At 49.2% G+C, this 16667-nt stretch overlaps 1 protein-coding gene across 1 annotated transcript in view; it reads right to left on the bottom strand.

The window, feature by feature from the left end:
* Nucleotides 1–16667, bottom strand: part of LOC126260162 (DDB1- and CUL4-associated factor 5) — a 138361-nt gene that overhangs the window by 76063 nt on the left and 45631 nt on the right. The window contains exons 3-4 of the mRNA XM_049957426.1: nucleotides 13875–14014; nucleotides 13672–13801 (exon numbers count right to left, since the gene is read on the bottom strand). Of these exons, the coding sequence (XP_049813383.1) occupies nucleotides 13672–13801; nucleotides 13875–14014 (270 nt within the window). The remainder of the gene's footprint in view (nucleotides 1–13671; nucleotides 13802–13874; nucleotides 14015–16667) is intronic.

The following is a 16667-nucleotide window of genomic DNA, read 5'->3' as shown; positions in this document are numbered from 1 at the left end:
TCTACAGAGTGTCAACATGTTTCCTTTGTCTGCTCAATCACAAGATCTGCCTCCAATTGAGCACATATGGGAAACTATCAGACAACAACTCCAGCATCATCCACAAACAGCAGTAACTGTTCCCTTAATCGACCAACAAAGCATAACAGGCATGGAACACCATCTGGCAAATCAACATCTGGCATCTGTACAACACAGTACATACCCATTTGCATGCTTGCATTCAACATTCTGACAGTTTCACTGGTTATTTGTGTTCGAGAATTTCACATTTACAATTTCTTATCTCGTGTTTACATTAATCTGTGACCTAGCAATGTTACTCACTTAAATATGTTGCAGATACAAATGTACTCCCAAAATTTCATAACTCTACATTAATTAATTTTTTCCCTCATCTCTCTCTCTCTCTCTGTCCCCCCCTCCCCCCTCCCCCCCCCCCCCCCCCCCCAGAACCAAATGTGGCACACAGGCAGCAAACTTCACAAGTATAAACACTGTGGTGTTCATAACCTGCTTTATTGGGTAGTCCACATATCAGGTGTTCATAATGGTTTTCCTGTCCCTGACTTGTAGGCTGCCCTTCACAACAGGTGTGTGTTATGTTGGGATACTATTTGCCTACTTTATCAAACTGATTTTAATGGTAGCCTGTAAGTCAGGAATAAGAATCATTTTTTGCCCCTGGAGTACAAGCTTCCATGCAAATCAGTTCAATAAACTAGGAGAATACTACTGCAACAAAATGCCTGTCACACAGGGCAGCCTACAAGTATGGTGTGATATCAAATTTGGCACATAAACAGCAAACTTTGTGTGGTTTATAACTCCCACTGTGGGGTTTATAATCTCCCAGCTCCAATAGGAGAGGAATCAGGGGAAAAATGGTAAGTTATCCAGTGTAACAAGCATGTGGTGTGTGAGCAGTATCTGCTTGCTTTATTGGCCTGTTTTGCAGGTGCAGTACATGTCCATGGGAAGAACTGGAAGAATGTTTAAACATGGTGAGATGGATAGAGAGAGGAATGACCAGAGAAGGAGGGGAGGGAAAGGGAATGTACAAAGAGGGAGGAGAGGAGCAGGGGATGGAAAGGGAGAGGGGGGACAGGAAGGCATAGGTAGGAAGAGAGGAGGGATGGGTAGGGAGAGAGTAGGCAGGAGGGGCAGGAGGGAAAGATGGAAGGGGGAGAGAGAGGGGAGACAGATGGGACATGGAGAGGGGGCATGGTGAGGGGAGAGGGAGGGGGGCTGGTGAGGAAGAGGGAGGGGGCTGGTGAGGAAGAGGGAGGGGGGCTCGTGAGGAAGAGGGAGGGGGGCTGGTGAGGAAGAGGGAGGGGGGCTGGTGAGGAAGAGGGAGGGGGGCTGGTGAGGAAGAGGGAGGGGGGCTGGTGAGGAAGAGGGAGGGGGGCTGGTGAGGAAGAGGGAGGGGGGCTGGTGAGGAAGAGGGAGGGGGGCTGGTGAGGAAGAGGGAGGGGGGCTGGTGAGGAAGAGGGAGGGGGCTGGTGAGGGTGGCTGGTGAGGAAGAGGGAGGGGGGCTGGTGAGGAACAGGGAGGGGGTCTGGTGAGGAAGAGGGAGGGGGTCTGGTGAGGAAGAGGGAGGGGTCTGGTTAGGAAGAGGGAGGGGTCTGGTGAGGAAGAGGGAGGGGTCTGGTGAGGAAGAGGGAGGGGGCTGGTGAGGAAGAGGGAGGGGGCTGGTGAGGAAGAGGGAGGGGGCTGGTGAGGAAGAGGGAGGGGGCTGGTGAGGAAGAGGGAGGGGGGCTCGTGAGGAAGAGGGAGGGGGGCTGGTGAGGAAGAGGGAGGGGGGCTGGTGAGGAAGAGGGAGGGGGGCTGGTGAGGAAGAGGGAGGGGGGCTGGTGAGGAAGAGGGAGGGGGGCTGGTGAGGAAGAGGGAGGGGGGCTGGTGAGGAAGAGGGAGGGTGGCTGGTGAGGAAGAGGGAGGGGGTCTGGTGAGGAAGAGGGAGGGGGTCTGGTGAGCAAGAGGGAGGGGGCTGGTGAGGAAGAGGGAGGGGGCTGGTGAGCAAGAGGGAGGGGGCTGGTGAGCAAGAGGGAGGGGGCTGGTGAGAAAGAGGGAGGGGGCTGGTGAGGAAGAGGGAGGGGGCTGGTGAGCAAGAGGGAGGGGGCTGGTGAGAAAGAGGGAGGGGGCTGGTGAGGAAGAGGGAGGGGGCTGGTGAGGAAGAGGGAGGGGTCTGGTGAGGAAGAGGGAGGGGGCTGCTGAGGAAGAGGGAGGGGTCTGGTGAGGAAGAGGGAGGGGGCTGGTGAGGAAGAGGGAGGGGGCTGGTGAGGAAGAGGGAGTGGGAGGGGGGCTGGCAAGGAAGAGGGAGGGGGAGGGCGGCTGGCAAGGAAGAGGGATGGGGAGGGGGGCTGGCAAGGAAGAGGGAGTGGGAGGGGGGCTGGCAAGGAAGAGGGAGGGGGAGGGGGCTGGCAAGGAAGAGGGAGGGGGTGGGGGCAGGCAAGGAAGAGGGAAGGGGAGGGCGGCTGGCAAGGAAGAGGGAAGGGGAGGGGGCTGGCAAGGAAGAGGGAGTGGGAGGGGGGCTGGCAAGGAAGAGGGAGGGGGAGGGCGGCTGGCAAGGAAGAGGGAGGGGGAGGGGGGCTGGCAAGGAAGAGGGAGTGGGAGGGGGGCTGGCAAGGAAGAGGGAGTGGGAGGGGGGCTGGCAAGGAAGAGGGAGTGGGAGGGGGGCTGGCAAGGAAGAGGGAGTGGGAGGGGGGCTGGCAAGGAAGAGGGAGTGGGAGGGGGGCTGGCAAGGAAGAGGGAGTGGGAGGGGGGCTGGCAAGGAAGAGGGAGGGTGAGGGGAGCTGGCAAGGAAGAGGGAGGGTGAGGGGAGCTGGCAAGGAAGAGGGAGGGGGAGGGGGGCTGGCAAGGAAGAGGGAGGGGCTGGCAAGGAAGAGGGAGGGGGAGGGGGCTGGCAAGGAAGAGGGAGGGGGCTGGCAAGGAAGAGGGAGGGGGAGGGGGCTGGCAAGGAAGAGGGAGGGGGAGGGGGCTGGCAAGGAAGAGGGAGGGGGAGGGGGCTGGCAAGGAAGAGGGAGGGGGCTGGTGAGGAAGAGGCAGGAGGAGAGGGGCTGGTGACGAAGATAGGTGGTGAGGGGGCGGGTGAGGAAGTGGGAGGGGGAGCGTGCCGGTGAAAAAGAGGGAGGGGGAGGGTGCTGGTGAAAAAGAGGGAGGGGGAGGGTGCTGGTTAAAAAGAGGGAGGGGGAGGGGGGCTGGTGAGGAAGAGGCAGGGGGCTGGTGAGGAAGAGGGAAGGGGGCTGGTGAGGAAGAGGGAAGGGGGCTGGTGAGGAAGAGGGAAGGGGGCTGGTGAGGAAGAGGGAAGGGGGCTGGTGAGGAAGAGGGAGGGATGGCTGTTGAGGGGATGGCTGTTGAGGGGAGGGGAGAGGGATGGGCGCGGGGAAGGGAGGGGAGGGTGTTGGGGAGGGGAGGGGAGAGGGCTGGGCGCTGGGAGGGGATGGGAGAAGAGAGGGCAAGGCGCTGGGAGGGGAGAGGAGAGGAGGGGAGAGGGCGGGGCGAGGGGAGGAGAGGGGAGTGGGCGGGGCGAGGGGAGGAGAGGGGAGAGGGCAGGGCGCGTGGAGGGGAGGGGAGAGGGCGGGGCGCGGGGAGTGGAAAGGGAGGGGCGCGGGAGGGGAGGAGAGAGAGCGGGGCGTGGAGGGGAAAAGAACGGGGCGTGGGGAGGGGAAAAGAACGGAGCGCGGGGAGGGGAGAGATGGGGGCGCGGGGGGGAGGGCAGGGGGCGCGGGGAGGGAAGGGGAGGGAAGGGGTGGGAAGGGGAGGGGAGGGGAGAGTGCGGGGGCGCGGGAAGGAGAGAGCGCGGCGCCACGGGGAGGGAGAGGGCGGCGCCGCGGTGATGGGATGGGAGGGGAGAGGAGAGGAGAGGAGAGGAGAGGGTGGTGCACGTTGAGGGGAGGGGAGAGGGCGGGGGCGCGTTGAGGGGAGGGGAGAGAGCGGGGCGCGTTGAGGGGAGGGGAGAGGGCGAGGGCGCGTTGAGGGGAGGGGAGAGGGCGGGGGCGCGTTGAGGGGAGGGGGGAGAGGGCGGGGGCGCGTTGAGGGGAGGGGGAGAGGGCGGGGGCGCAGTGAGGCGAGGGGAGAGGGCGGGGGCGCGGTGAGGCGAGGGGAGAGGGCGGGGTCGCGGTGAGGGGAGGGGAGGGGAGAGGGCGGGGTCGCGGTGAGGTGAGGGGAGGGGAGAGGGCGGGGGCGCGGGGAGAGGAGAGGGCGGGAGCGCGGGGAGGGGAGGGGAGAGGGCGGGGGCGTGGTGAGAGTGGAAGGATGGGAACAGATGGGGCAGTGAGAGTGGAAGGATGGGAACAGAGGGGGCAATGAGAGGGGAAGGTGGGGGACAGAGGGGGCAGTTAGAGGGGAAGGTGGGGGACAGAGGGGGCAGTTAGAGGGGAAGGAGGGGGACAGAGGGGGCAGTGAGAGGGGAAGGAGGGGGACAGAGGGGGCAGTGAGAGGGGAAGGAGGGGGACAGAGGGGGCAGTGAGAGGGGAAGGAGGGGGACAGAGGGGGCAGTGAGAGGGGAAGGAGGGGGACAGAGGGGGCAGTGAGAGGGGAAGGAGGGGGACAGAGGGGGCAGTGAGGTGGAGGAGGGGGACAGAGTGGGCAGCGAGGGGGAGGAGGGGGACAGAATGGGCTGCGAGGGGGAGGAGGGGGTCAGAGGGGGCAGTGAGGGGGCAGTGAGGGGGAGGGGGGACAGAGGGGGCAGTGAGGGGGAGGGGGGACAGAGGGGGCAGTGAGGGGGAGGGTGGGGCAGAGGGGGCAGTGAGGGGGAGGGTGGGGCAGAGGGGGCAGTGAGGGGGAGGGTGGGGCAGAGGGGGCAGTGAGGGGGAGGGTGGGGCAGAGGGGGCAGTGAGGGGGAGGGTGGGGACAGAGGGGGTAAGTGAGGGGAAGGAGGGGGACAGAGGGGGCAGTGAGGGGAGGGAGGGGGACACAGGGGGCAGTGTGGGGAAGGAGGGGGACAGAGGGGGCAGTGAGGGGTAGGAGGGGGAAGGAGGGGGAAGGAGGGGTACAGAGGGGGCAGTGAGGGGGGCAGTGAGGGGAAGGAGGGGGACAGAGGGGGCAGTGAGGGGAAGGAGGGGGACAGAGGGGGCAGTGAGGGGAAGGAGGGGGACAGAGGGGGCAGTGAGGGGAAGGAGGGGGAAGGAGGGGGACAGAGGGGGACAGAGGGGGCAGTGAGAGGGGACGGAGGCATGCAGATGGGGGGCAGTGAGAGGGGACGGAGGCATGCAGATGGGGGACAGTGAGAGGGGACGGAGACGTACAGATGGGGGAGAGTGAGAGGGATGGAAGCAGACAGATGGGGGTCAGTGAGAGGGGACGGATGGGGGTCAGTGTGAGGCAAGGAGGGAGCAGAGGGGGAGGACAGTAGGCAATGAGGAGGCGGAGGGGGGAGGAGGGGGACTGTGAGAGGGGAAGGGGAGCAGTGAGAGGGGGAGGAGGGGGGACAGTGAGAGGGGGAGGAGGGGGGACAGTGAGAGGGGGAGGAGGGGGGACAGTGAGAGGGGGAGGAGGGGGGACAGTGAGAGGTAAGGAGGGGGGACAGAGGAGGAGTGTGGGACAGTGAAGGGCAAGAGGTGTGGGGCAGAGAGGAGTAAGAGGGAAGAGACAGAGAGGAGTAAGAGGGAAGAGACAGAGAGGGGTAAGAGGGAAGAGACAGAGAGGGGTAAAAGGGAAGAGACAGAGAGGGGTAAAAGGGAAGAGACAGAGAGGGGCGGAGAGGGACAAAGAAAGAGTAAGAGGGGTGGAACAGAGAGGGGCAGATGGGTTCAAAGATGGCGTAAGAGGGGTGGAACAGAGAGGGGGTGGAGTGGGGGCAAAGAGGGAGTAAGAGCGATGGGACAGATGGGGTGGAGGCGTGGGATAGATGGGGTGGAGGGGTGGGACAGATCGGGTGGAGAGGTGGGACAGATCGGGTGGAGAGGTGGCACAGATGGGGTGGAGGGGTGGGACAGATCGGGTGGAGAGGTGGGACAAATGGGGTTGGAGGGTTTTGGGGGAGGTGGATATGGACCGAGAGAGGGGAGGAGGTAGACCAAGAGTGAGGAGAAGAGGAAGTTGACCAAGAGTGAGGAGAGGAGGAAGTGGACCAATAGTGAGGAGAGGAGATGGATTACCGAGAGCAGGAGAACTGGAGATGGTTTCAAGGGTGTGGGGAGCGGAATATGGTGCAATGTGCTGGAAAGGATGCGATTGACAGAGTGGGGAGAAGGAGAAGTGTACCGTGTGTCAAGCGCATGTGTGTGCAAAGCCACAGGAGAAAGGCTAGAAGAAGGCTAGTATATGTGATACAGTCTCTCTCTCTCTCTCTCTCTCTCTCTCTCTCTCTCTGTGTGTGTGTGTGTGTGTGTGTGTGTGAGAGAGAGAGAGAGAGAGGGGGGGGGGGGGGGGTCCAGGATCTCCTCACATACTCCTGGATCAATTGCAATTAAATTTGGCAAGCAAACAGCAAATTTCACAAGTATCAGCACTGTGGGGTTTGCAGTCCCCTAGGTCTAATAGGAGTGGAGGCATGGACAAAAGGGTGTTTCCTGCCCCTGCCACATAGGCTGCACTGCATGATAGGCATATTGTATGGAAATACACTGACAGTAAAAAAGTTAGTACATCTGGAAAGATGACATCAATTATGATCTGTGATGACAGATGCCACTTGGGGGATTGTAGATGTACTTGTAATGGTTTAAATGTCATCTGCCATCAGAAAGCATAGCATAGTAGCATAGCCACCAGAGTGTCATCTGTGTTTACGCTTTAAAAGGGAATGCTTATGGCCAGAAGGCTCAGTGTGGTGCAAATGCCATGAAGATGCACTTGTGCTTCCTACAGCCATCTGGGCGTGTTTGAAAGGGGTCAAATGTGTCCTTCAGAGTGGCAGGATGGCCCTTGGAGAATTCGCACATGACATGTAGATGCTGCGTCAGTTTTGCAACAATGCTGGTATCGGAAATCACATAAACATTTCACACCTGTAGGCGAGGTTCTGGACATCCTTGCAACACAGATGCCCACCAGGATCATCGTATCATCAGAGCAGCAGTGACAGAGCATACAGCTACCACAGCACACAGAATAGGGCTTATGAGACAATATGTGTCAACACAAACATTTGCAAACTGGCTATTAGTAGTGGGACTACAGGCACACACATTTCTAGCCCATTTTCCACTCATGCCACAGTATCAAAATGTATAGCTTGACTTGTGCACTCAGGGGATTACTTAGAAGATGACGTGGCATGTGGCGGTCTTCAGCAATGAAAGGAGATTCTGCCTGTGTGTGTACAGCACAGACCTGATGAGAGCTTTCTCATAAAGTGCTTTCATCCAAGATACACTGGTCCCACTGTAAGACTTATGGCCTGGGGTGAGATAAGCTACAATTCTCATTCAACTTTTGTTTTTCTGAAGGGGTTGCTAACCAGCACTCGGTACATGCAGAATGTTGTCAGACCCATTCTTTTGCCATTCTAGCAATAGGAAGGTGACATGTTGTTCCAAGAAGATAATGCTGGTGAAACTCAACATGTTCTAAAAGACTTGCAGCAAGTTCCCTGGCCAGCACAATCTCCAAACTTGTCCCCAATCGAGCAAGTGTGTGATAAGATGGGATGAGAAGTGACTCATGCAACTCGCCAACCAATAATTATTACAGAACAATGTGAATAGGTCAAGCAGTAATGGCATAGTGTATTCCAGTACAGTGTTCGCTATCTGTATGATCAACTGGATGCCAGAGTCTTTGCCTGCATTGCCACATGTGGAGGATATAAATGATAGTGTCAGCATGAGTCAATACCTGGTTCCTCAGAACTGGTTGTGCTATTGATCTGTAAATATAATCATTACATGTTGCAACAATAAATCTGGAGTGAACTAGAAATCTCTTAAAAGTGTGGAGATGGACTGAGACATGTGGGGGGAAAGGATGTACTGAGTGAAATGTGGGAGCAAGAGATGGACAGAGGGATTGAGGAAAATAGTGACAAAATGAGAGAGGATGGAGAGTGAGATCGATGTATAGAGGGGGAGGAGTAGATGGGAGGGAGGGGTACAGAAGGGAATGGACAAGGAGAGGGGGCAGGACAGGATGCACAGAAAAACGAGGATAAGAAGGGGAGGGAGAGAGACATGGGGACAAGAGGAGATGGACATAGGGAGAGGGGTGGGAGGCAGTTGACAGGGGGTAGGGGTATTGGATGGACAATGAGGGGGAGGGGGGGAACGGGTGGACAGGGAGAGAATGAGGAGGATAATGATGGAGGGAGGGGAAAGAAGAAACTGTCAGAGAGATTTGGTGGAGGAGATTGACAAAGGGATAGGGTAGGAGAAGACGATGAGACAAAGAAAGGAAGGAGTAGATGACAAGGGAGAGAGAGCATCGGGCGAAAGATATGGAAACAGAGAGGGAGAACAGTAAATTTGAGAAATGTGTTGAAAATGTACACAAGTGAAATCACAGGAAAGAGGCTATATATAATCTCCAGGTTCTCTTCCTAAGCCCTTGGGTCCATTTCAGCAAATTTTGGCACACAAACAGAAAACTTTATGAGTATCAGCACTTTTAGCTTTATAACATCCTGGCTCCAATAGGAGTGGAGATTCAATGATAAGCATTTTTTAACACCTTGCACATAGGCTACCTAGCACGACATGCATGTTGTATGGGAATACAGAGTCCGCCAGAAAAATGTACATTCACTTTATGGAACAAAATTATTACTTATGTTTTTATTTTACATTTAATAACTGATCACACATGTTGTACAACCTTCAGTTAAGCACATGGTTACTTTAAATGTTCAAAATGTTCATCATTGGCAGCTGTACACATAACAGATTCAAATGGTTCTGTGCACTATGGGACTTAACAACTGAGGTCATCAGTCCACTAGAACTTAGAACTACTTAAACCTAACTAGTATAAGGACATAACACACATCCAAGCCTGAGGCAGAATTCGAACCTGCGACCGTAGCGGTTGTGCGGTTCCAGACTGAAGCACCTAGAACCGCTCAGCCACACCTTAGTAACAAAACGACAAGTGGTCGCCACAACTACATCAGTCAATGTTACAGTGGAGATCGCTGCACATGTCGCTGTAATCTACTGGCGAAGTTCCTCCAGTGTGTGTGGCTTACATCACTAGATGTTATCTTTCACAGTTCTGCACTAGTAAAGGTCCATAGGTGTTAGATCTGGCAACTATGGAGGGAAATCTATGGCCCCTCTTCGTCCAATCCAATGTCCCGGAAAATCGTCATTCAGGAAAGCTCGTACGGCTAGGTGGTGGTGTCATGGCACCCCGTCCTGTTTGTAGAAAACCTCTTCATCAGCTCCATAAAGCGCACTTATACCTGGCAAAATTGATGGGCGTAACATTTCCAGAGACACTTCTCCAGTGACAGTAGCATCAAAGAAAAAGGGTCCTACTAAGCCCCCTAGATGATATTCCACACCACACATGGACCCATGGTAGATTGACTGTTTTATCCACATAAGCATGCAGATTTTCTGGTGCTCAGTACAAACTGTTATGCCGATTCACAGTTCCGTTACTCCACACTACCTTCATTACAAATTGTTCATCATCAGTTACCATTTGCTGATACCATTCACAAAATTGCATTCGGTGATCAGAAGCGTTGTCATTAATTGTATGGAGTAATCATGGAATTTAAACTTTTCACTTTGCAGCTCTCAGAATTCTTCGTACTTTTACTGCTAACCCCCACTTCAAGTGTACATTGTGTAGCAGGCTTCTGTGGAGAATTAATAAACATTTCCAACTCAAGAACCCATGAAGCATGACTTGCAGCTGTACACTGTCTTCCTGGTCTTCTTTTGTGAATATCACAAATTGTTCCATGCAATTCAAACTTGTCAATGATGCACTTAATTGTTAAGTGGGTTGGTGGTTCTGTTTCAAACTCCCACCTCCACAGACATTACACTTCAATGGCATTATCAAAGTTGTAAAACCACTCCACAACACATTTTCTTTGATTGAATGTCAAGGGAGGGGGGGAGGGAGGAGGGAGGGGGAGGGGGGAGGGGGGAGGGAGGGAAGGGGAAGGGAGGGATGGTGGGAGGGGGTGATGGAGAAAGAGGAGTGATTTGCCTCATGTACAAAATGACATGATCACTGGCTTTCAGGCCCAGGATGTAAGCATTTCTGAAATGGCACTATGCCATATACCATGCATGGAAAAATTGTGCTGTCCAAAGCCAGCACCAAGAGGAGGGAGGGAGGGGAGGGAGGGTGGGAGGGGGAGGAGAAAAAGGAGAGGGAGAAGAGGAGGAGGAGGAGGAGGAGGAGGAGGAGGAGGAGGACACAGAGAGGGAGGTGGAATTGATAGACAGAGCAACAGGGGAGGAAAAGTTGGACACACAGAGTGCAGAGGAGATGTATACAATATACGTGTCGAATGAATAAATGGATGAAGCTATGGGGAAGAGGCAAGTATATAAATAAAATTCCCTTTTGAAATTACATTTCTGCTCAGTGTGCTAATTTCTTTGAGAAATTGAGTCTCAGTTTGTGTGTTATAGTTTAGTAATACTGTAATCTCCTGTTTTATTTCTTTATTTTATTTCCCCATTACAATATTTTACTGGTTCCTGATTTCCTGCTGTAATTTTCACAAAATGTATCCTTCATTAACATTTGATAGTCATATGTTGCATCAAGAGATGGAAGATATGAGTTTATGATTAAATTTATACAAGAGTTGTGTATAAAGAGAGAATATTATATGGTCCAGTCACATTAAAATGTCTACTGCATATGCTCGACGTCAACATGTAATAACCAGTCTTAGATGGCAAGTGGAAGCACTAGCAGTGGAAAGGTATATAAAGCATGTTGAGGATACAGAAAACGAGTGCAGTAGTTTTAATCCAGTAACAGTGATTTGCCTCATGTACAAAATGACATGATCACTGGCTTTCAGGCCCAGGATGTAAGCATTTCTGAAATGGCACTATGCCATATACCATGCATGGAAAAATTGTGCTGTCCAAAGCCAGCACCAAGCAAACTGTGGTGCACCATGGGCTGTAGATGACAGGGATGAATGACAGTTGTGGTGAAGCGCACGGACGAACAGATGTGCAACTCTTGAGCAACTGACTGCCTAGATGAAACTAGAGGCTACCAACAGTGCCTCAACAGTCATTCAGCACACACTGCTGTGTATGGGCCTCTGCAGCAGGCGTCTGGTTCATGCAACCATACTGACTGCTGTTAATCCCCGACAAAGGCTGGAACTGCATGTCAATACCGCAACTGGATGCCCACTGGGTGGCAACAGGTGGCCTTTACACATGAATCACATTCTATGCTCCATCAGACAAATGGTTGTTGTCATGTATGGCAGAAACATATGAAAGCAAACACCCTACAACAATCATCAGAAAGATCCAGCCCAGATTGGTAAGTATGTCAAATCAAACACCTTTCAGCCATCTAATTTCCAACCTGTTATTTTATTTGGCTACCAGATTCAGCAATTTACTACACCATTTCCAGGCTGCTGTGTACAGACAACAATGGTAACTGTATGAAATAGGTAACAAAAAAGGGTTTGGTGCAAGTCTTATATAAGTAGTAATATGTAATAACATAAAAATAACAAACAGTGCAGGAAGTTACATAAAGTTACAGATAAATTAAGTAACAAAATAAGAGAACAGTTGCACACAGTATTAACTTAAACTAGGGAGCAAAGCAAGTATGTCATAAATTAAGAAAAAGAACATACTAAATGGAGGTCAATATTGTATGTTACGCATAGATATTCATGGTATACAGCTAACGCAATGCCCATGAAACAACTGGAGTAAAAGAATGTATTCAAATACTTATGAGTACAGACTATATTATTTTACTCTAGTTGTTTCACGGGCATTGCATTAGCATTATACCATTATTATCTATGCATAACATGCAATATTGACCTCCATTTGATAGGTTCTTTTTTACAATTATATGATGCATACATTTTGCTCCTTAGTTTAAGTTAATACAATGAGCAATCATTCTATTATTTTATTCCTCAATTTATCTGTAACTTCCTGCACTTTCTGGTATTGTTATTTGTTACCATCGTATAAAAGACTTGCATCACCTCCTTTTTGTTATCTGTATCGTACTGTTACCATTGTTGTCTGTACACAGGGGCCTGAAGATGGCATAGTAAATCGCCAAAACTGGTAGCCAAATAAAATAACAGTTTGGAAATTAGACAGCAGAAAGCTGTTTGATTGACATTCTGTACTGAACAGCTGAGTCCCACAACCATCTCTGAAAAGATGGACATACAGAGAGGAGGAAGTGTTATGGTCTGGAGAATGTTTTCATGGCATTTACTAGGTGATCTCATCATTCTGGAAGGCAGAATGGATAAAACACAGGTATGCAACTATCCTTGGGGACCATGTCTACCACTACATGCAGTTTGTTTTGCTTCAGCATGTGGCCTCTACCAGCAGGACAATGCAACACATCACACAACTCTCAAAGTACCTCCATAGTTGAAGAGCGCCAAGATGAGTTATAGTACTCTCCAGGCCACCAGACTCCCCAAATTTAATCCCAAACAAAAATCCATGGACCACCTCATTCAAGCTGTTCATGCCATGGATCGTGAACTGAGAAACCTAACACAGATGGCCATGGCACTGGAATTAGCATGGCTCCGCATCCCTGTCAGTACCTTCAGAAACATCGCTGACCCTCTTCCTGCACATCTTGCAATGGTCTGCACTGCAAAAGGTGGTTATTCAGGCTACTGACAGGTGGTCACCTTAATGTGACTGAACAGTTTGGATGCCATATACAAATATGTGGTGTTAATATGAGTTTGATGAAGGTTTCATCTGAGTGATCATCCGACAGCTATATGTCTGTATGTGGAGGTGTAGTTGTGACAACTGCAACTGTCAATCAGGAGATGTACATGAATTAAGAGTGTGAGTTCCCCCCCCCTCTCCTCCTCCTCCTCCTCCTCCTCCTCCTCCTCCTCCCCCCCCCCCCTCTCTCTCTCTCTCTCTCTCTCTCTCTCTCTCTCTCTCTCTCTCTCTCTTAAAGATAGGGGACATATAGGGGTCATGGAGCGGTAGTGGAACCTGATGACACATGTTTTGGTTAGGAAAAGGCTCGGAGAGGACATGAAGTTGTGGGTGTAGGCAGCTGCTTGTTTGGTTGGAGATTCTACAGTTAATGTATTTCTGGCAGTTGAAAATGGTATTAAGTGAGTTTTGGTTTCATTTCTAGAAGAATATGTTGCAGAAGGTTCTACAAAAACATCAGATGGGTTCACAAAGGCTCCTGAGGTCAGCAAGCGTATCAGAGGTAACAGCGATCAAGCAACTGAAATTTTAACATTTCAGTGCCCAACTTCATCTTTCCTTATGTAACTCGGCAACGGATTGTTTCCAAAGCAGAATCACATTTCAACTGTCCATAGTCTCAATTTCTCAAGATTTACTTGACTTAGTGAGCAAGTTCAGTTTCGCTGAGAATTCTCAATTATGCAAGCCATCAATCTGGTTATAGATACTTACAGTAGCACGGTGTGAATGTCTTGATTTGACACTGGTATCTACCAGCAAGGTTACCTCAAAAACAAAGTTTATAATTAACTTAACAAAAATCACAAACTTTAGAAAAAGTCAAAGTCTCACTTACTGACAGGGCTTCCTTACATCCCAAAGACCAACGCCTTCTTTTGAATTTGCTGTTGTCAATATGCGTGGCTCCACAGGATTAAACATGACAGCATGAAAAGCAGAATTGTAACGAGCAAGACAAAATGGTTCTGAAATGAAAATGTGAGAATCAGCTAGAGTTAGTTCATGTCAATATATGAGTTACTTCCAATTGTTCCATACCTGTGCCTGGTGCCTCACGTATGTCATAGATGAGGACCCTCCCATCATCACAAGCACTGGCAAAGACATAATCATTTAGAGGATCGATAGACAGTCCATACACTGGTTGTTCATGCAGGAAAAAATCCACCGGGTCACCACTAAAAAGATACAAAAGAAAAACCACATGAAATGGATCAAAATCACCATATTAAGGCACTAATGAGTCATTGTAAAATTCAAGTGTTTCATTCACTCAAAAACTTTGCAAGCATTATACAAAACATACTCTTTTCTTTTTCGTTCAGACATTTGCACAGCTAAAAAGCACACCCATACAATGTTTCTTAATACTGCAGCTAAAAAAGTGCTCATTACCAATATACTGAAAAGTCTGATTATAACTTTATTTAACGTTAAGCGGGAGCACTGCTTTTCTTAACATGAATGGGTGCGCGGCTTTCTTTGGAATAGCACCAAGGTAAACAAATATAAGTGAACTCAAACTTTAATCTTAGTTTACCTAGACAATGATAAAATAAACTTACATAATATGAGCTAAGACTCTGTTTAATTAAAGAATAATGAAATAAACTTCCGTTATACCATTCTGTTGCCACAGACAGATGCTACCTGTCGCTAATGACATTAAACAACGCAGCTGCATCAGATCCCAGCCAACCACTTACCTAATTTCCACTTATCTCATAGAGAATTGCCTTATTGCAGGATTGTGCAGCTAGCTTATAATCTGGATCATTTTCTTGCATGGATTGTAATTTTTTTCCTTACCTAACTTGCTGTTTATTTTATGTTAGTGCTGCTCACTTGGATGTATGACAATACAATTTATCACTATGTTAGCTGAAGTAATAAGGAAAGAATTGGTACGGGGCCGCAATTGTGAACCAATAATGGAATAGAGCAAAACAACGTTATTTTTGATTGGCACATTTTATCACAGGTGCGGCCTTGAGGGTTAATGAAAATTAATGGAGTGTTGTAATGATACAACTTATGGTCACTGTGACAATAAAACTTCTATGAAAGCAGCTACTGCTGCTTACGAGAAGATATTACTTGAAGTTAAATTTCACATAACTGTGGAGAGCTGTCAAAAGATTGATCTTCTGTAACAAAGTATCAACTATTGTTTTTGAAACAAAAGTTCTTACAGGCAGTAGATATCTCTCTCTCTCTCTCTCTCTCTCTCTCTCTCTCTCTCTCTCTCTCTCTCTCTCTCACACACACACACACTGTATAAAATCACACTATTCCATTTGCTTGTTGTTTTCTCATTATTAATAGAAATTTCATCATGTGCTCTCCATGGCTGTAGGGCACAAGTAGGGATACTTTTACCAGTAATATGCAGTCTTCAGTTGTTATATTTTTTCTCCTGATTTCCAAGCAAGGCATTTAGGGCTACAATTCCATTTTCAAGGATTACATTAACTTTTTGACATGAAGTCTTCAGTTTATCACCTAGCAGTAAATGATCAACACTTGTTAGTTTCACAAATAAAGCATCTCAATAAATTATTATTATTTGTGGAGGTATGTTCCATCTGTACAACTAATTGGAGGCCTTCAAATAGTTGCACAGTCGGAACATACCTCCATGAATTTTAAAGCAGCTAAGGAAAAACGATGAAAATTATTATTATCTGTTACCTTCACTGGGTAGTAAAATGTTTATTTTTTGCACGGATGAAAAACTTACATTTCAAATTATTTAAACTGTTTAGGGCTGTACTACAATATTCACATTAAATCGTCAATTTAATTTGTTATTCGAAGATTATTAAAGTAGTAAATATTATTTGAACTTTTATAGATCATTAACTTAACAATGAACACCAAACATCGAAGTTCCTACCAGCAGACAGTCACTTGGCATGAGACGAATGTACGGTGACCATCAACATATAACAATACAGCCTTAGGACACAACTCATTCCACAGGCTATTTACAATTATTCTCAAGTTGGAATCAACATGGCAACAACATATTTTACAAGAGTAATGACTGCAGCAAACTTTATCATTAAAAATTTGATTAGTTGTGGCACTTAACTCATGATCTCTGTTATTTATGCAATTAAATTCTTTAGTGGGTAACAGAAAATGAGTAGACTCAAAATTCCAATGAGTACATAAAAGGCACACACAACAAATGTGCACTGAGTGCTCTCCACAACTTATATGATCAAAGCCCTGTACATCATTCAGTACCTTGACAGTCCTTGCTTTTAGATCCTTTAAGTGTGGTGTCCAGTACAACTTCTCAAATACAATGTCAATAAGCTTCACTGAATTTGTAACACCAGCACTATGTTTCTCAGTGTCAAACCACACTATAAACAAAAGAAGTTGGACAGACCTTCTGAAGAGTATTTTCTCCATCCCAAAGATTCCTATACATCATTTTTAATTCAATATAAGTCACATCAAGCCTGAAAATAATTTTTTAACTGTGCAAAATTTTATCACATTTGGACCTTATACCACCAATATTTATGAGAGCCATGACAGAACTTTTCCACCTCCTCTGCAAAATATCAGACAAACTATATAAGTCGAAGGACATGAAAAGGAAGCAGTAGTTGAGAAGGGAGCGAGACAGAATTCAACCTATCACTGATGTTATTCTATCTATGCACTGAGGAAGCTGTGAAGAAAACCAAGGAGAAATTTGGAAAAAGGAATTAAAATTCAGGGACAAGAAATAAAACTTTAAGGTTAGCCAATGACAGTAACTCTATCAGACACAGCCAACAACTTGGAAGAGCAGTTGAATGGGACAGACTGTCA

Source organism: Schistocerca nitens, chromosome 5, assembly GCF_023898315.1.
Source record: "Schistocerca nitens isolate TAMUIC-IGC-003100 chromosome 5, iqSchNite1.1, whole genome shotgun sequence".
Classification (NCBI taxonomy): domain Eukaryota; kingdom Metazoa; phylum Arthropoda; class Insecta; order Orthoptera; family Acrididae; genus Schistocerca; species Schistocerca nitens.
Note: the sequence above shows the minus strand (reverse complement) of the source record. Positions and strands in the feature narration are given on the sequence as shown.